Here is an 18,343-nt window from a genome sequence, read left to right as displayed (position 1 = left end):
GTTGCAGAGGTACTTCTGCAACATGGAAACATGTAAATCTCAGATCGTGTATAATGAATTGCAGCTGTATGTTTATTTTGTGTCCATCTCTTTAAATATTTCATTATTTGAAATCTGGTGGGTGGATGGATGGACTGTCAAGTTTAGTGATGATGAATGGCAAGTCTCAGATGATGTGGAAAGAATCAATGTCAGGAGATATTCGCATGTGAATACACAGAAGCATTAGGCAAGCGACAAGATTTTTGGTACTGGAAGTTCTCTGGTTGTGTTTAATAGTCCACCTTTATTCCCATCACATTTGAGCAGGCTTTGGCTCGGCGATGCATAGAGCTAAGGAAAAAATACAGGCCATCACTTGACAATGATTTAGCTTTTCATCATTTTAATGTATATGTATTCATATATATTAACCAGTGAGACTGAAAGGGAAGCCTTGGCCTGGAAGACCCTTGGCTGTGCTGGAAGCTTCAAAATACCATTGCCTCCAAAGTGAGCTTTTAACTCATTCCTGCATAATGACAAAATTTAACAATGTCCTCTGTACCCTTAATGATGAGTTTTGACACCTCAGTATATATCAATAAAAGCTTGGTCTGATGGTCATTAGAATAGGTTACAGGTTTTCCAAGGGTAGCTGCATAGGAAGAGCTCACCTTCACTAAGACCCGATGTAAGCCCAGTCATTTTCTTCTATAATCAGGCCCAAAATATGACAGAAACCACTCAGTTCCGAAAAGAGCTTCAAAGGTTACTCCTAGTAGGTTTTAAAGGGTGTAAAAGTTCAAGTAAAACCAGACAGAGTTATCGGCAGGCCGATAGATCTGTAAATAGCTAATATTGGTTGATACTATCAATATCAGCATATTTATAAGTGCTAGTAAATGAAAATGTAAAAAGTAAAACAGAGGCGGGAGAAACACCCTCCACCCACGTTATAAATGTTGACATCACATAGTTTGTCCACCAGAAGGCACCTTGCAACGTCCCTTTTTGCTCGATCGGTTGTTGCGTTTGTGATGTGGAACATGCTACAGAATTGGGCAAATCCAAGTAAGATATTCAAATACATTATACAATTTTTAAAATATATTTGTTTTATCACAGATACACAAAACATAAACAGACTTTCCTCCATAAACATTAATAACACTGTGTAGTTATTTAAATCTGCAAATATCAGTATCGGTTGTACCATGCAGAAGCACCAACCTGTTTCTACCTGCTGTAAACATCCACCAGCATTTTTGTAGAGCATTTCAACCACCTAGAATATGTTATTCTAATAATCATTCTCTTTTTTTGGAGCAGTTGTGGCTCAGGTGGTAGAGCGGGTCACCTATAGGTTGAAAGGTCGGTGGATTAATCCCGGACACTTCCAGTCTATGTTTTGCAGGATCCTTGGGCGAGATACTGAACCTTGAGTGCATCAACCAGAGTGTGCGTGTGAATGTTAGACAGGGCACCTTAGCATAAAGCAGTGGTTCCCAAACTTTTTTTGCTGGGCCCCCCTTGTTTTACAAGAAAAATGTTCGCGCCTCCCCTTCGCGCGTGCGTGCACGAACACATCCTCCGACCACACACACCCATATTTTGCTCCATTGCGGTGTATTTCACACCTCAAACATTTAGTAAACAATTAAGCAAATGCAAGTAATCTGCAATAAATTACAGGTAGTAAGAAAATAAACGACTAACTCTTTTACGCTACGTCCACACCTACATGGGTATTTTTGAAAACGCAGCTGTTTTGTCCACACGTAAACGGCATTTCGAATCACCGAGAATGGAGATTTTTTAAAACTCATTTTTTGCGTTTATGTGTGGACGAGGAATACAGAGTTTGTCACGCAACGTCAAAGGTATGTGCCTTTTTTCACGTCACGTTGTGTGCACGTTATTGTTTACATGAGATGAATTGCAGAATGGCAGATAGAGACGAAATACTGTTAATCGGACCATCTGCAGGTTTTACACGCTTACATATAAACACGCAGTTACTGTCCCTCCATTTACAAAGGCAGAGGCGTCACGGTGTAATTATTTTACATGTAGTTGTTTCTTTTTTCCTGTGTAATAATATTCAACATTGCTATCAATACATTTTTCAAAAAATCCCTCTGCAAAATGGGTTCAAAAACATAAACAACTGTTGGATGCTGTTTGTCCATGATTTGAACCGGGGGAACAAATCGTGGCAGGATCAGCCTGATGTTATTTGTATCCCACTGTAACTTTACTGTATAAAGAGCTAACATCTCCAAAATGTCAGGAGTAGTTAGTCATTACAACAAGTGTTTGTGAACTAAAAATCAAGAATGTGGGATACTGTTTGTCCGTGATTTAAACAGCCCAGCGCTGCTCCCGACGAAGGGAAAACCAATTCTGCAGGGAGACCTACCTCGGCACGTGTGCAGGTGAAGCCAAAGGGAAGATGTGCTTCACCATATTTTCTAGTCTTTGGCTTAGAATGAAGTTGGTTTGGAAACATATTCAGCTATGCTTCATCTCCTGCTTTGCGTTTGTGTGGGCACCCGTGCTAGCAGTGTCCAAGCGTTGTTGGTTTTTTTTATTCCCTTTTCATGCCGCGCCCCCCCTGCAATGGCTCTGCGCCCCCCCTAGGGGGTGGGCCCCACACTTTGGGAAGGTCTGGCATAAAGGAAGCACTGGATGAATGTGTGCAAGTGGGTAAATGTGAATTGTTGCTCTTATTTTGGTCTCCACCAAGCATGGTTACTTACCTCTCCCTTTAGCATCTAAATGCTTAGAGACCAGTAATATTTCCTGTTGAGTGCTGGGGAAGTAGGGTGCAGTCTGTTTAATAAAGCGCTTTTCTCTGTAACTAAATGTTTGCGCAACTATTGATGGACAAAAGTATTTTTGTGTTTGTATTTACCACAAAAAAAAGAAAAATATTAGCAGAAAGGAGATAAAATGCTACTGATAATGTAATCCTTATTGGTTTTTTTGTATCCACATAATTCACATAACACAGTTATCAAACTTACAAAAAATCATAGTAATCTACACTTATTTATATTAAGTAAGTTTCTATACAGTGTAATGGTTAACATTAGCTTGACTTTAACCAGCACACCAACAAAACTTTAAGCACGGTAAATAAATATCTTTTTTTTAGTATGTCTACAGACATGTACATTTGATGTTTTTAAGCGATCGTTTGTGTTTGTTAAGTTTCAAATGAGCCGTGAAATCCTGAAATTTATACCAATGACAAAAAAAAATATTTCTGTTTATACAAGAAACCCATATTTTTCCAGATGGATCCGGGTTTTCTTCTCCAGATTCCAAAATCCTGGCTGTGTTACATTAAACACTGTTTTATCAGCTGCTGATATCAGTGTCATATTGCATGTTGACATTATCCGGCACCGGCAAAGCCAAACAATAGTTGATAGTTAATACCGGTGTTATACATGTGGTTTGAGAAGCTGTTGTGTGGGCATGTAAATGACATATTGAGAGGAGTGTTCCAGCTCGTCTCAATGAAGACAGATACTCCTTTGTCCTCCTCTGCAGTGATTGTCACTCGCCTTAGGCTTGGCAAAGGGTGGGGGGGGGGGGGGCATGTCAAATGGACGACACCTGCAGCTGCATGTGGACCAACCCTTCAGGCAGACAGACAGACAGACTCTTAGGGGAAAGCCAACCTGGTGTGAGATCAGTACTACGGCTAGTCCTAGAAGGTCAAAGGTCACCAGTATGATGACGAGGTTTTTGCTGCAAGCTTCTCCTGGCCTCAGAGGGCGGCATGTTTTTCTAATAGAGCCACAGTGGAGCAAGGGAAGCCTGATCCTAATCTCAGGGGATAGAAATCCAATTTTCAGAGGAGACAGTTGAGAGTCTGGCTCTCCCCGCGTGAGAGAGATGACTGTCTCCCTGTAAAGCCCTCCTGCTTCAAACGCCCGAGTCCCGCTCCGTACAGCCAGTGCAGATCTACATTGATAATGACGTGAACCTCGGCAGCACAGGACCCCAACAGTTCTCCTTTAGCTCCTCGCTGCTAACGCAAAAACAAAAGGCTTTGTTCCCCAAGATAAACCACAAGAAAAACATCTCTTCCCAGAGTATTTATTTCAGGATTTGTTTAATTCACCTCACAGTCACACTGAAGCCCAGCCTTACACGCCATCCCAGTCTGTTTAGAGATATGGAATATGTGCTGCAGGTTTGGACTATGCGATTGCATTGATTCAGTCCACACAGTACATGACTGAATGTGCAAAGCGTGTCTAAGCGCGTGACGGGGAGGTTTACCGTTGTCTCGTCGTCAGATGACCTGACTATAGCTGGGGTCTAGAGTTGCAGGCAGAGCTGGAGTTACAGTCATGGGGAAGCACGGCTGTGTTGCTTGAGGAAAGAAAACCCAGACTGTGACCTCAGTGGTAGACACAAGAGAAAGGAGCAGAGACGGTCGGGTAATTGCATGTGTGTGGTGGAATCTGTGAAGCGATGGTGGCAAGGCAGGAGAGAAGGAGGGTGAGAGAATGCAATGAGAGAGTAACATTGTGACCTAATGCCAAGGAGTAAGAAATACAAGAAAAGAAAAGATTCTTCAACAGTTTTGCACTGTACATTAGAAAAAACCAGATCAAAGGAATAACAAGTTATCTAAAGGACACAAAAACAATGCATAACAGGATCTACTGATATATGACACCACAGAGTGCATTTTGAGGCGTACACCATGGTCACCTCCCAAAGGTAAATAAGAGCAGCTTTGTTTTATCCCTCCGGAGGCTATTCTTTTTTTTCCCTTCCTCTTCCTTTTTGTGTATGCCCACTGCTGATTGTCTGACTGATCTGGCTGGTGCTCACATGGAAAGTAGGAAACTTTCACTTTCAACTGAATAGTTTTAATAGCAAAGAGTAGCAATGAGGTTTACAAATTTTAAATTGATGAGAAATTATATCCAAGCCTGTCTCAACCCAGGGTGTCAGTTACTGTAGTTCTATCACATACCTCTGCTGTCACAGAGGGTTTTCTTTGGCTGTGCATTAAGGCACAGCCTGCAGCAATACTGGATGCTGAGAGATAACAGTCCTCCTCTAAAAGCTACAAAGTCCACAAGGTTGAAGGATGACAGTGGAGAAAATCACAAGTGTGTCAGTAAGGAAACCACTTGTAAACTTTGTGTTTTGCATTTTTCACTTTTTTGCTTTTGTTCATGGGTAGGTTTAGGTACTAAATCCCATTTTTTAGGTTCAGTGAGCGTCTGTGTTGGCTTGTCTGAAGCAGGAATTATACTTTCTGCGTCTGCGAGTCCGTTAGGTTCTGCTCGGGTTCCAGTGATGTAAATTTTGTCATCTGACAGTACCCATGCCTGCCTGTTTTTTCATCCACACAACCACACAATCGGAGGTCAAGGAGATATAACAGGAATGATTACTTAGGTCTTCAGCTGTCCATGTCCATGAATCTGGGCTAAGGCTTCACTAACAGACCAGTTCTGTTGTTTAGCTTGAGTTTCATGAACATTGTGTATTCCCCACTTGGTTGGTTAGATATTGCTGTAGATTGCTTCCTGCTGCTTGCTCAAATTGGTCTCAAAGAGGTACCGAAAATCTTCTTGGAATTTGCTTCGGTTAATAGCAGATTGCGACGGTTGCCTGTGGTTTGAATAGAAGACACCAACTCGTCTGCAAAAATTCGCAAACCAACAAACCAACAGTAAGTGGTAGTCAAACTGTAGAAAATGTGATACAAACCAGAAACGGAGACTGTTTGGCTTCATGGTAAAAGGCACGCCTCTTAAAATGTGTTTGTTTAAGAAGGCACAGTTTTTACTTTGCCACACACTGTTTGCAACTGATTACATAGCGACAAGTGGGAGCTTCCTGTAATCACTTGCCAATATTTTCCACTAGTGACTGGAGGTTGAGAGTGGGTCACTGAGCAGTCTCTAGGTCTGCGTCACTAAGGCCCAACTATTGCCTAAGCCTGTTGCATCACAATCACCAGAGAACACCTTATACTTACCTTTGACATAACAAAATCTTTTAAAAAAAGGGGGGCATGGGTCGGAGGATGGGCTGAAATTTACAGGTTTTTGATGAAAGTTATAAAAACTGCTTGTTTGTCACAGGATGACTGCAGTGTCTGCAGATCAAGTGGGTTTAAATTGTGTTTCAGTACTTTAATAAGTCATTGGCAGTACAGTATACATATAACTTTTAGGTTTTCATTTAAACTTTTTTCAAATGTTTTGTAAAAAAAAAAGAAGTAATAATTTAATGGAAAAATAATCAAGAAGTTATTTTAAAGGCTAAAATGATTCTTATCTTAGTTGCAGCTCGAATCCGATAAGATTAAAAGAATGTCTCGGATGGAAAGTTGGGACAATTGTTTTTGTCTGTGTCCTTCCAGACGTTCCGTGCAAGTATGCAGAAATAAACTTTTTATAGCCATTGAGCAAAGTTAGAGCGAGATAACAAAAACCAAGGAAAGCTAGACATAAGGAGCATGAGCGACATAAAGAGTCAGTCTGGCCAGTCGAGTTCAGTTCACTCAAGTTCTGTTCCAGCCACCGTTGGGCTGTGAGGTAAGTTACTCGATACCCGCGGACACAGACAGAAGCAGCGTGATTGACAACGTTTCTGTCATTCATTTCCTCCCTCTGCTGCTTCACTTCCAATATTTCTCTCATGGTAAAGTTTAAAGATGATTTTTATCTCCTCTCACAGCCGCGCAGCATCTGATAAAATGCCTTTTTGAAATATTACGCCCCGAGTCATCTGCAACTGGAAATACCGACATGGTTTACTTTTATCAGGAATTTACCGCTGGGCTAGAATCTATCACATGGAGGGTCTGCGTGACGGGGTAGCCAAGTGTCCGTGGACAAATTGTGGAGACCTCTTTGCACAGATGTACATACAGAAACCACAACATACATACATGCGCACATGCATGCTTATCAAGACATTTAGGGCGTGTGTGTTTGTACGGTCAGATCAAGAGCAGTTTGAGACACTTGACAGGCAGCAGGAAATGGCAGAGGTCACTGTATCAAGACACGTGAGGCGAAGCTAGAGAAAGAGAGGAAAAAATATTGTGGGACTAAGATAAGAAGGCAAGAAAAAGAAAAGCAAAATATATTATTGAGAAAAGTGCAAACCATTCGTCACAGCTGGAGACACCCTCAGCGCTCTATTAGCTGCTCGGACCCCGGCACTACTTGAAAATTAATTAGTTTTGTTAGCTCGGGAAAACAATCACAGCAAACATGCCCAACCCCAGAAACACACGCAGGCACGCACACAAATTCTAATCTGTGCCTTTCACAATCAGGAACCAGAGGAAATGAGATTTCGAAGGTGAGCATAACAGTGTGCCACACATCTGCAGAAATGACTGCCCCTGGCCAAATTAGACTTGGAAATACGAGGGTGACATTGACATAAAATATAGAGCAGAAATGCTTTTACATCAGGATGAGAGGGAAGTTCAGACACCGAGATAAAGCTCTTCAGACCGAATTTAAAGGGAGATAAGAGTGGAATACCTCTGATGGAGAAACAATCGACCTTGTCAGATTGTTCGTTTCTACTGCTCCGCTGATGTTTATGAATGAAGGTAGATTTAGAGAGCTAAGAGGCCGCAAAGTGAATGCGAATAGATAACGTCGAGTGGATTTGGACCAGAAAAGCAATCTTGTAATGTAGCTATGCAATTTTTTTTACCTTTCTGCTGTGCAGAGAGCTCTCTGTGCCTCCACTGGTCATGGCTGTGGAGCATGTCATAGAAATGGTCTGGCTTTTTTAGGTAATACATCAGGAATACTGCAAATACCACGGTTACCTGTTAATAATTTTCCCTACAATAGGGTTCATTATCAGATAATTAGGCAGTTTGATCAACTTCATCTGGGACTTGGGTGATTCGGAATTATTGAAGAATGCAAACGCAGAAGGTCCGACTACAAATAAAGTATCTCGCTGATATGACTAGGCTGAAAATATCAAAGCTTCAAAACTGGTAAAACGTCCTTTTTTAATTAAATAGTTTGAAAGAAGCCAAACTCCTTGAATATTAAACACAAACGGCAATAAAAGAAGTATCCAGGTTTTTTTAAAAGGGTGATCACAGTTATGATCAGACATTCGATGTCAGCTAAATACATTTCAAAGTAAACAGTTTCCATCACATCACACATCCATCGTTACCCATCTCATTGGTTTAAAGAACTCCAGTCCCTATAATTTTGCAATAGGATGATTAGATTTGGTTCCACAAATTCAGGTAACAACAAACTCTTTTCCCGCAGTGCAGTTGCTTTGTTGGTGCAGAACCTTTTTAGCTTTGAGAACCCATTATTGTGCAGCATTACAAACTTAAGTTGTATGTCTTTGTGTGCTGCATCTGCCAATCCTGGTAGTCCTTTCCGTTACCACTAATGTCAGTAGGTCTAAATTTGGACCCAGCAGTTTTTGCACAGTCTTTTATCTATGGTGGACGTTTTTTGAGCCATTTCTAAATTGGGCAATGATACTTTGGTGGAAGAGGGATGCAAGAGGTGTGATTGCTTCTAAAAGCTCCCATTTACCATCGTTGGATCCCTTTTAGAATCATTATTAAAAATATGCATGTCATGCTTGGCCAGTTTCCACAAAGGCTTTAGCTAAAGACACCACCAAAACATTTTAAAGCATGCTATAATCAAGCTGGAATTGTCTACTGTTAAATGCAATTACTTATTTTGGATGTGTGGCCTGATATAGGTGTCTGTCTGTGTAGCACATTGGTTATACAGAAACAATAATTATGGGGATTGTAACCATTATAGAGGCTAGGGAGACGACAGCGACGAAACTGCACATAGGTCATGTGCAGATTGGTTGCTAAACAGAAAGGGGAATGCACAAAGATAAACCATCAAAGACGTGGATGAGAAGCACAAACAATGGCTGGAGATTTTTTATTTTTAATGCTTGGTTTCACAGAACTACAAAGCTCTTTGTGTTTCGACTTTTATCTTCTATGCAGCAGGTGGCGAGTTAAAGACTCAACAACAGCGCAAACGTGAACAAGTATAGCCCACATTGCCAGTTGTTTCAAATAGTTTTGACTCTGCCCCCAACTTCCAGACACATGTCTGCAAACTGCAAAGCTCTCTTTAGCACCGGCACATCTGAGTGGCTGGTGTTTGGGTTGCGTGTTAGAATGAAGCCTGATAGGGTGCAGCGCTGATACTCGTGCTGTTTTATTACAAAGTATAAAGGTATCTTTTGTCAAATTAAGAAGTTCAAGTGTGGTAATAATAGTGACATTTTAACTGACATTTTAATTCAGAATGACATTTCCCCTGATCACGCAGCAGTAGATTAGATCAAGGAAGGTATTTCGATATCTGAAACTGAAGCTGGCATGTTTGAAGTGCCTTTGTTTCTTAACTCCGTGTGATGTGTCCACAGCCTCCATCTCTGACGACAGAGGAAGAAGGAGCTGCCTTCGACTCAAAGTCTTCGTCAGGCCTCAGAGTGAGTCCCAGATTGTTGTGTCTGCTCTGCCTGGTTTTCCATTCTTTATGTGTGCCAGCGTGTGATCGGACTGCGCGCGTGTGACGTTCAACTCATCTAATCTTCACATCTCCTCTCTCCTCTTTGTTTCTCTTAGACAATTGTGTGAAAAACTCTGGGACCGTGGAAGAAGGAGTCAATTTTGATGATAATAGTCACAACTCCCTAGAACCTGGAGGTTGGTGGGAATATACTGTACAGTTCATGATGTTTGTCAGTGTGTGATGGTGACGGAATCATGTGGGATAGATAAAGATTATTCTGAACACGTGGTGATGGACAGATTAACCATCGAGTCAGAGGTTTGGATGACGTTAGTCAATAAAATGATCGACAAAAATTTAGTTGATAGACTGGCATTCAGGTAATCGTGATATACCGAGATTTGGATTTGCATCACTATTTCCCAGTGTGTCACTTAAATACAAAGCTGGAGGATGAAGTAGGTTAGCTATGATTAGCAGAAAAAAAATGGTGGCTCCTTTTAATTCAGTTAAATGTAGGTGTCGTGTCTTGGCTAGGTGTTGTGACTTCCTGAAGTCTTTGGTGGCTGCAGTATCAGGTGACATAGACATGAAAGAAAAAAACCTGGACATAGGGCAGATGGATAGATTTTTTTAGATGGAGCTTTGAATAGAGTTAAGGTATTAGGAGCAAGGCGTAACTCTAAAATTACACCCATAACAAGGAACTAGCAAAATGTGATGTTTTTAGCCATCATCTATGACAGGACATTGTTTTAGCACATAGCATTTCTAATAAGGCAATAAAAAGCTTAGTTAGCTGTGTGTTAGCAGGGTAGTTAGTTAAGGAATTTGTAAATATAACAACATTACTCACTGCATACAGGTTAAATATTGTCAAAATTTGCTTTAAGCTTAATTTAATCTTTTAGTGCCGCTTGTCTTATGCCTGGCTCGTTGTTTTGTTCATCAGTTTAGAAAAGCTCAGTTCTTTGTTCTTCAACGTGTTTCTAGTGCATCCCACCAAACTGCAGCTTTTAGGCATTTATCAATTGATTTTTGATAGCAGTTAGACGTGACAAGGAGGCCTCTAAACTAAAAAAAAAAGGCAGTCGAAAACCATGACTTTTTCCTTCTCTGTTGCTGGTGCGACTTTATTGGGCTCCATCTCTATATAAAACATTTGTAAAGCTCTTTCTGAATCATTTGTTGCCTTTTAAGATATTTCTGTCACAAAAGGGAAAACCGTGGTTGGAGACCATGGCCAAAATTATTGCCACCATTAGCAATGAACTCGCAATCTCATTGACTTTAAAAGACAAACTGAATCTGCTACCAATTTGTGATTGAATTAGGTCAAGTTACAGGCAATCTGTTGGAGATTAAAATTAGCAGTAAACGCAATTTGTTGTCTGCAAACACAGAAATTTGTATTAACCAGAAAACTATATTCAGTCCAACCAGAACCTCATACATATGAAACAGAAATTCAGAAAATTCTTCATAAATAGAAAACGTAACTTCTGCAGGACAGCAATTTAACCACACACGGCTGGTCTGCAAACGATTCATTAGTGGGTCAAATACACCTTCCAACCAGTCGCTGCAGGCCCCCCCTCCCTGAGCCTGGTTCTACTGGGGGGCTCTTCCTGTTAAAAGGGAGTTTTTCCTTCCCACTGTCACCAAGCCCTTGCTTAAAGGGGCTTGTATGATTGTTGATGTTTTATGTGCTATTGTAGGGTCTCTGCCTTACAATATAAAGTGCTTTGAGGTGGCTGGGCCATATATAAATAAAACTGTATTAACCTCCTAGGACCTGGCGTCCACATATGTGGACATCCCATTTTGGGTTATTTAGACCAAAACACTAAATTTTGCTCTACAAGGGCCTGATATCCACTTACGAGGACATTATACTGCTACTGTTCTATCGAAATTTTAAACAAATATCCTCATATGTGGCTCTCATTTTTCTTAGAAACAAAAATCAGGTAAAAAAAATATCTGGTAATTCTTTGTTTTTACATTCATTGGTTCCCAATATGCCCAAATATCAAAGAGAAATGAAAAATGCATGCCGTGGAAGAGTGCAGGTCTTAGGAGGTTAAAATACACAATCAAAATTTTGCATGAGGGAGCCTCAAAATCATCACACAATTTCAGCTTTCCCTGTTAACTGTGCATTTTCATCTGTTTGTTCTTAGATGGCGTCAGTCACGAGTCACCAGAGCCAGCAAGAAGGGATGTGAACTCCGCTGGACGGTGCCAGACTTCAGTTCTCCTGCTCAGCTCCACCCTCATACTCCTGGCTGTCATCTTGTCTTTATAGCGGCGAGATGCAGAAATCAGGGATGGACTGTCCTAACTGGAGCACAGGCCGCTCTACCCTGCAACCTCTCCCCTCAAGGAGCACTTTTAAAAGAAAAAATGAAATAAATAAAAAAAAATTAAAACAAATCACTGACAATCTCTCGTTACAAAGAGAGAGGAAGGGACTTCGGTGCTGAAGCCTTTGATGTTTTTTGACTTTGTAAAATGCCAACTAGTTTGATTTTTGACTTTCTGGCGAGTGCCGATGGTCATGGCGCCGCAAGGTGAAAGCGTCTTTTACCTGTTCGCCTCTACCATTTAAAGTATGCAGATATTACACCTTTTTTTTGCATTTAAAACAAGCACAGAAACATGCTTTTAAACATATAAACACACAGGACACAATGTCTACACAATCAGTACACTTTTTAACGCGAATGGCAAAGAAGCACAGCAGGACCCCTCTGAAGTTTACAGATGAACTCTGTTTTTTGTTTTTGTTTTTTTACATTACATAACCTCCAACATGTAACATGATTAAATCTCACTTCAACGTGGAAGAAGATCCTGGAGCGGCACATCGGCAAAAAGGAAAACAAAGAAAGATGCTATTTGTTGGAGATTGTTGGTACAGGCGTGGAGGTACGGGGCGGGCCTTTGATGGATTAACCTCTCTCTCAGGTTAAAAAGGATGCATTGTCTCAGACTGTGGAGGACCCTTTATGAGAGATTTAAAAAAAAAGAAAAAGTTAAAGAAGCACTCATCTTTTAGTGTTTGGATAGGAGGCGATTTTAATGGTTGATTAATGTATGTGTTTGTTTTATTTTTTAATAATTCACATAACTCAATTGTAGCAGCCAACACGGGTGTACAGTAAAATATTTGAATGGCGCATAGACAACGATACGGTCTTTTGCCTGGCGAAATGTATTTTCCTATTTATTGTGAAGTCCTTGTGCTTTTTTCTGTTCTGGTTCAGTCTGTAAGTACAGTAGAAAGGCAATAAAAAACAAACACCCTTACCCGTTAAGTTAGTTTATATTACCCACAGTTTATTTGATACCATTAAACAAAAAAAACAACAACACAGTTTTACGTATCTGTTTGGACTGCTCGCTGATGATGGTTTTTAATTGTTTTTAACAAAGTCCGGGAAGAAGAGGAAAAAAAAAAAGTCTGATGTGCTATCAGGGTGTAGAAATCGTAGAATATTTGTGTTTGAAATGTCATTAAATGAATGTCACAAATGTAGTTTTACTGTTACACTATTGTTTTTGTGAATCACTGTCATAACACAAACTATTGTAAATAGAAGGCAAAGTTCCTACAAAGTTCAGGGATGTGTCCATGCCTAACATGAGGTCCATTTTTTCTTTGTTTCTAAATCAGGGAGAATTCTCTTCCCTAAAATAAAGTAGAAATTTTATGTGGCGAAAAAAGTTTCAGTGAGATGGTAGGCGAATTACAAAGCAGGTGGAAGAAGTGTGCGTAGGATGGTCGGGACTGTGATTCATTTACCCTCTTTGATGTCGTGTAAAGTGGCGTCTGTACAGAAAATACACCGGGGGCACCCTCGTACCAGTTATTTCTGGAATGAAAAAATCGACCACCAGAGGAGATGGAATAAACACGAGGTGGTGTCCTGTTCTCTTGGGGCAAACTGAAACTGACCTGAGAGAAGGGGGGAAAGAGATGAAGAGGGCGAGATGTGAAGCACTGTAGTGCCCATGCTGAGATCAATAATGCTCTTCTATTTTCTTCTCGTGTGGCAGGAACATGTGGTAAACGGATCCTACCGTCACATTCACTCAGCGCCAAATAACACAGCCTTGCTAATGTCACTGCTAAAAAACAACACCTGTACTGCCTGCTTGCTGGAAGCACGGGAGTGTTAGGGCCACTTTGGGTTAAAATAAACCAAGTTAAGGAAAGAAACAGAAGTTTTGGTAAGAAAAGAGTAAAAGATAGTAATTACATAGCATATTTTTTAGGTTCAAAGATGCAAATATTTTATTTGATTGGCTCCCGTGCTAAATATACATGTAGATCAGGGGTGGGCCCCTGGCCCATTCTGGCCCGTGGCAAAGGAAACTAAATGGAAGGCCTGCATAGGTTAAGTGTATTTTTATAAGTTTTACAGCTTTTTCTATTGATAAAGACCACCCCCCCTCCCACATACACACTCACACTATAACTACAATAGACAAAATATAAATGAGAGAAAAGTTCCTGTTTTCCACCAACTACTTTAAAAATTTCATTTTTTGTCCAGTCCACAGTAAAAGGAAAAAAAAAAAGACATTTTTCTATTAATTAACAAAAACCTTTTCAATAATTTTACACATATAATGTAGTTTCACTGGTTCCCCCCACTTGAGTTGCCCTGGCTTAGCGATAGACTGTAGAGATTTCTCTTGAATATAATGGAACTAAACTATGTTAGCCTTGTTATCCTCAAAAGGCGCCAAAAATATACATTTAAAAAACTTGGCAGAATTTCTTTGCAAACTTTCTTTTGAGCAGGAACTATTTTTTTCAAATTACAACAGCCAGTTAAAGAAGGCATGCAGTTAGCTAACATCAGATTCATCTGAGGCAGGCATGCCATGTCACGAGCACGTAATAAGACGTCACTTGCTTGCTAGGTGGTGTTCGTAGAAAGAAAATACTTCTTGCATAAAGTTGTTATTAAGTAACCAGAAAGAGATACCTCTGGAGGTTTTCAAACATATATTTTTGGGACTTTTGTTTTATTTCTGTTATAAATATGTGTGGGGTAATGATTTCAGTCTACAAGGATAAGTAGTGTAAGTCGTTAAATTTGGCCCTAACACTCCATCATAGTGCAGGACACCCGTGGCATAGAAGAAAAACAACAGTGTGTAACTTGTTGCATAGTTTATAAGTTGCTCCCTTAAATACCGAAGACAAGACCAAAAAAAATTAATAGCTTTGAGTTTTCAATTTGATCCTCTGTACCTGGCAGATACAAGGACCACTCTTTCAGAATGGCTGGTAAACTGAAGCTGATGTTTAAAACTGGTGGAGTGTCCCTTTAAATTATAACTTATTTAATTTATAATTACTTCCTCAAATTTTCAATATAGTGCATTGGGGTTTTTTTTTTTCATTTATTTCTGTGAAATTATCACCTCTCCTCAGGGACACAAAGGGAAGAAGATGGGGGATTTTTCTGATAAAGCATAAATTTGTTACTTTACATAACATTTGCATTAAATAATCTATTTGCCCCCTTTACCATTGGCATGCTTCACTTTCTAAACAAAAACTTTATTTAATGGGGACCTATTGTGCTCAATTTTAACTTTCTTGTGATTGGCTCCCCCTTACAACCAAGTTTGAAACCTGGGGCTTCTGTGCTAAGACGACCATATTAGGGTTATCCACCCTCTATGATATCATACAGAACCAAAAGAGGAAAAACTCGTCTGAAACAGTGTTTAGAGCAATCTGAAGCCTGAGCTTTGGCCTCACGTGGATTACTTGTACATACTTATGTCATTATTTGAATCTTTAGCCATGCTTAACGTGAGCACCCAACATTGTAATAGTTTATATGCATGACAGAAATTAAGAAAAAGCATATTAGGTCTTATTAAAAATTAAGCTAAGAACTTGAGACAGACAAGAATAGAGTATAAAAGCATTATTTTCAGGAGAATCAGGAAATTAATAGTTTGAGGTGAAAGGTTATTAATATAGCGGCACAACAAGTACGCTGCGCATCTGAATTAGTTAACAGATTTCTTTTCTGTCATTTTCTTCAAGAGCTTAGTAAGATTTAACTAACATTTTCCTCCTTGGTCACAGCTTGGCCACTCGCCTCTCCATGAACATCAGTCCTGTTTTTTAAGCCTGGCCAATATTAAAAGTCCACTATCATTGAAATTATCGCCTCCAGCCACACCATGTTGAGAACCCCCCCGAAACAATCTGTTTGTTTTGTGGATACTGTGTATCCAACAGTTAGCGTGTTAATACACACAGTGTTAGATACTCCTTTTTTCTCGTCCCACACCTCTTTTAAAGGGCGATTTACCTGACATATTAACGTTCTTTGGGAAGAAAAATGTTTGATACAAAAAAATGCAAACTTTCATTTTATATGTCTTTTATATGAAGCAAGAAAAACAAACAAGGATCATCATTGCACTCACTATCTGTAAAATATGTTTGTGCAAATGTGGCACATATCAAACATGCAGTACGGTTACAATCATGACTCAAATGGCCTGACAAGAGTACAAATGGATGTCCAAGAGCTCGAAAAATTTGTGTTTCCTTTTGTTTTCTTAAACCGCTCTTGATTTATTTTTTTTTTTTAATTGTTGCATCCAAAGTGTCTTTAAAGGTCCAGGATGTTCTTTATTTCCGTTTGCTTATCTACACCTCCAGCTGTTTCTGACATGTAACAATAATAATCAGTGTAAAAGCTCAATGTGTTAGTGGCAGAAGAAGACAGTCCCACTCAAATGCTGATGTTTCGTGTGTTTTTAAGCAAACTGTGCTACGAGGAGGGTGGGTAACATGCTCTAACCTGATTTTGTTATAATGTAGCTTCAAGCTAACACCACTGTTTCTGTTTGCAGCATCTGTTTCCCATCCTCTGTATCTGAAATACAGATGTGTGCTTTTTTTCTTCTGTTGCTCCATCTAGCAGTGGGAAGCTTTTTGTTAGCCACAACTGTGTTTTCCCCTCCCCCAAGTAGACGTGGATGTGCCACCAAACTGCACATTTCTTTAAAACATTGTAGTAACTGTACCTTGTGCCTATACAAGTCCCATCCTCTCCTGTACTCATCTAAACTATTCTAATGTCTGTTTCCTGCTCAGTCCTTCACTAGATTTTTCTACAAAACTACAAAAAAAGGCAATTTCTTTGTAAATACACGTGTTGGAGCAGCTATGACTAACTAAAACAAAAAAGATTTAATAAATATTTCTTTGTCGTTGTAATTATCGTGTCTGATTTGTTTTATTAATCGTTATGGAAATGAGTGACAGCTTGTGAAACAGAAAGAACATCAAAAAGGCGTGAAAGCTTCGTCGCGGCAGCGCGAGCAAGCACTGGATGTTTGTCTTGGTTGTCGCTCGGTGCATAATCACACAGGCCGAGTCCGGGGGAAGTGGATGAACAGCTGTTTCTCCATAATCTGGAGGTAATTCAGTCTGAAAAAGCACAAAACAGAAACAGCTTCAATTAATCTTGCAGGGAATGTGCAGCGCTTCGGGGAGCTCTACCAAGAAAACTCCGTCTCACACGCTCTTTTGCTCCTCACTCCACTCTGCCTCTCCTGCTGTCTGACTTAATTTCTCAATTTCTGTCCTTCTTACCCTCTTTTTGTACCTGTGGTGAGTTTGAAACCTTTAACTGGCTCATTTCATATAATCTAGATCAAGGTTTTTGCCAAATTTAAATAACCCGGAGAGACAATGTAGGCAAGGTGTCTGAAATAAATCATAACATTTATTTCATGGGAAATGCATAAATATACCTAAAGGACAGAGTATCTTGATTACCAACATAGATTGCATATAAAAGATGGCTGTAGCTTCTGTGATGTCAGCCACTTGTTCGTAAATCCTGTTATGAAGTGTTTTCACCTTCACTTGGTGTTTTGAAACCAGATGTGAAGAGCGAGGGGCGGCTCTGACTGTGATTGGGTTGTTAGCCCAAGAGCACACCCTGGACAATCCTTCAAACTCTAATAATGACCAGAATTTATAAAACAACGTGTTTTATTCAGTATGGCCTGAAGCTAGAGATTTAACCAATAAACTCATCATGAAAGCATTTGTTGAAGTCACCCTGGACGGAGTATTTCCTAGACTTGGGATGAGGTTGTCACCAATGATGACTCAGATCTTAATTATTAGTTATTATTAGTCTCTGTCTTCCTCCCCTCACCCCCAACTGGTTCTTCCTGTTAAAAGGGAGTTTTTCCTTCCTACTGTTGTCAAGTGCTTGCTCAAAGGGGGTTGGTTTGATTGTTGGGGTTTCATTATTGTAGGGTTTTACCTTTACAATATAAAGCACCTTGAGGCAACTGCTGTTGTGATTCGGTGCTATATAAATATAATTGAATTGAATCTTAGAGCAGAAACTTGTACAACCTTCTTTAACCTTAAGTGGGCCAGACCAGTGAAACTCCCTTTGCTATCAATGTAAATGCATTTCACTACACATTTAATCTGTGAGGTCTTAATACGAGTGCAATTTCAACGGTACGTCTCAGTTTTTCTACATGACAAATGTGTAAAACTACTGATAAAAATTCTGGTAGCTCAGTGGCTAGACAAATGTTTTAGTAGATATTTCTACAGTACGCAGTGAAAAACAAGAATTTTTCTGTCTTCAGATTGTTCTACTACTATCCATTACATTACTTTGGAAAAGGTGAAGAACTGTATTTTCCTAGGTTTTACAGCTTTTCCAATTGATAGACTTCCTCCACTGCAATTCATACTACACCAAAGCCTTTCAGTGGGTCAGATTGGAGTCTTTGCC

General features: G+C 39.9%; 1 protein-coding gene across 2 annotated transcripts in view; it reads left to right on the top strand.

The window, feature by feature from the left end:
• Positions 1–16,791, top strand: part of LOC102787012 (ephrin-A5b-like) — an 87,491-nt gene extending 70,700 nt beyond the window's left edge. The window contains exons 3-5 of one of the 2 annotated variants that reach the window (XM_006803468.2): positions 9,436–9,501; positions 9,638–9,718; positions 11,708–16,791. In XM_006803468.2, coding sequence (XP_006803531.1) covers positions 9,436–9,501; positions 9,638–9,718; positions 11,708–11,832 — 272 coding nt within the window. In that variant the 3' untranslated portion in view covers positions 11,833–16,791. The remainder of the gene's footprint in view (positions 1–9,435; positions 9,502–9,637; positions 9,719–11,707) is intronic. The other variant, XM_035913251.2, reaches the window with a different exon arrangement.
• The last annotated feature ends 1,552 nt before the right edge of the window (positions 16,792–18,343 follow it).

Source organism: Neolamprologus brichardi, chromosome 7 (assembly GCF_056152115.1).
Source record: "Neolamprologus brichardi isolate AB-2024 chromosome 7, ASM5615211v1, whole genome shotgun sequence".
NCBI lineage: Eukaryota > Metazoa > Chordata > Actinopteri > Cichliformes > Cichlidae > Neolamprologus > Neolamprologus brichardi.
Note: the sequence above shows the minus strand (reverse complement) of the source record. Positions and strands in the feature narration are given on the sequence as shown.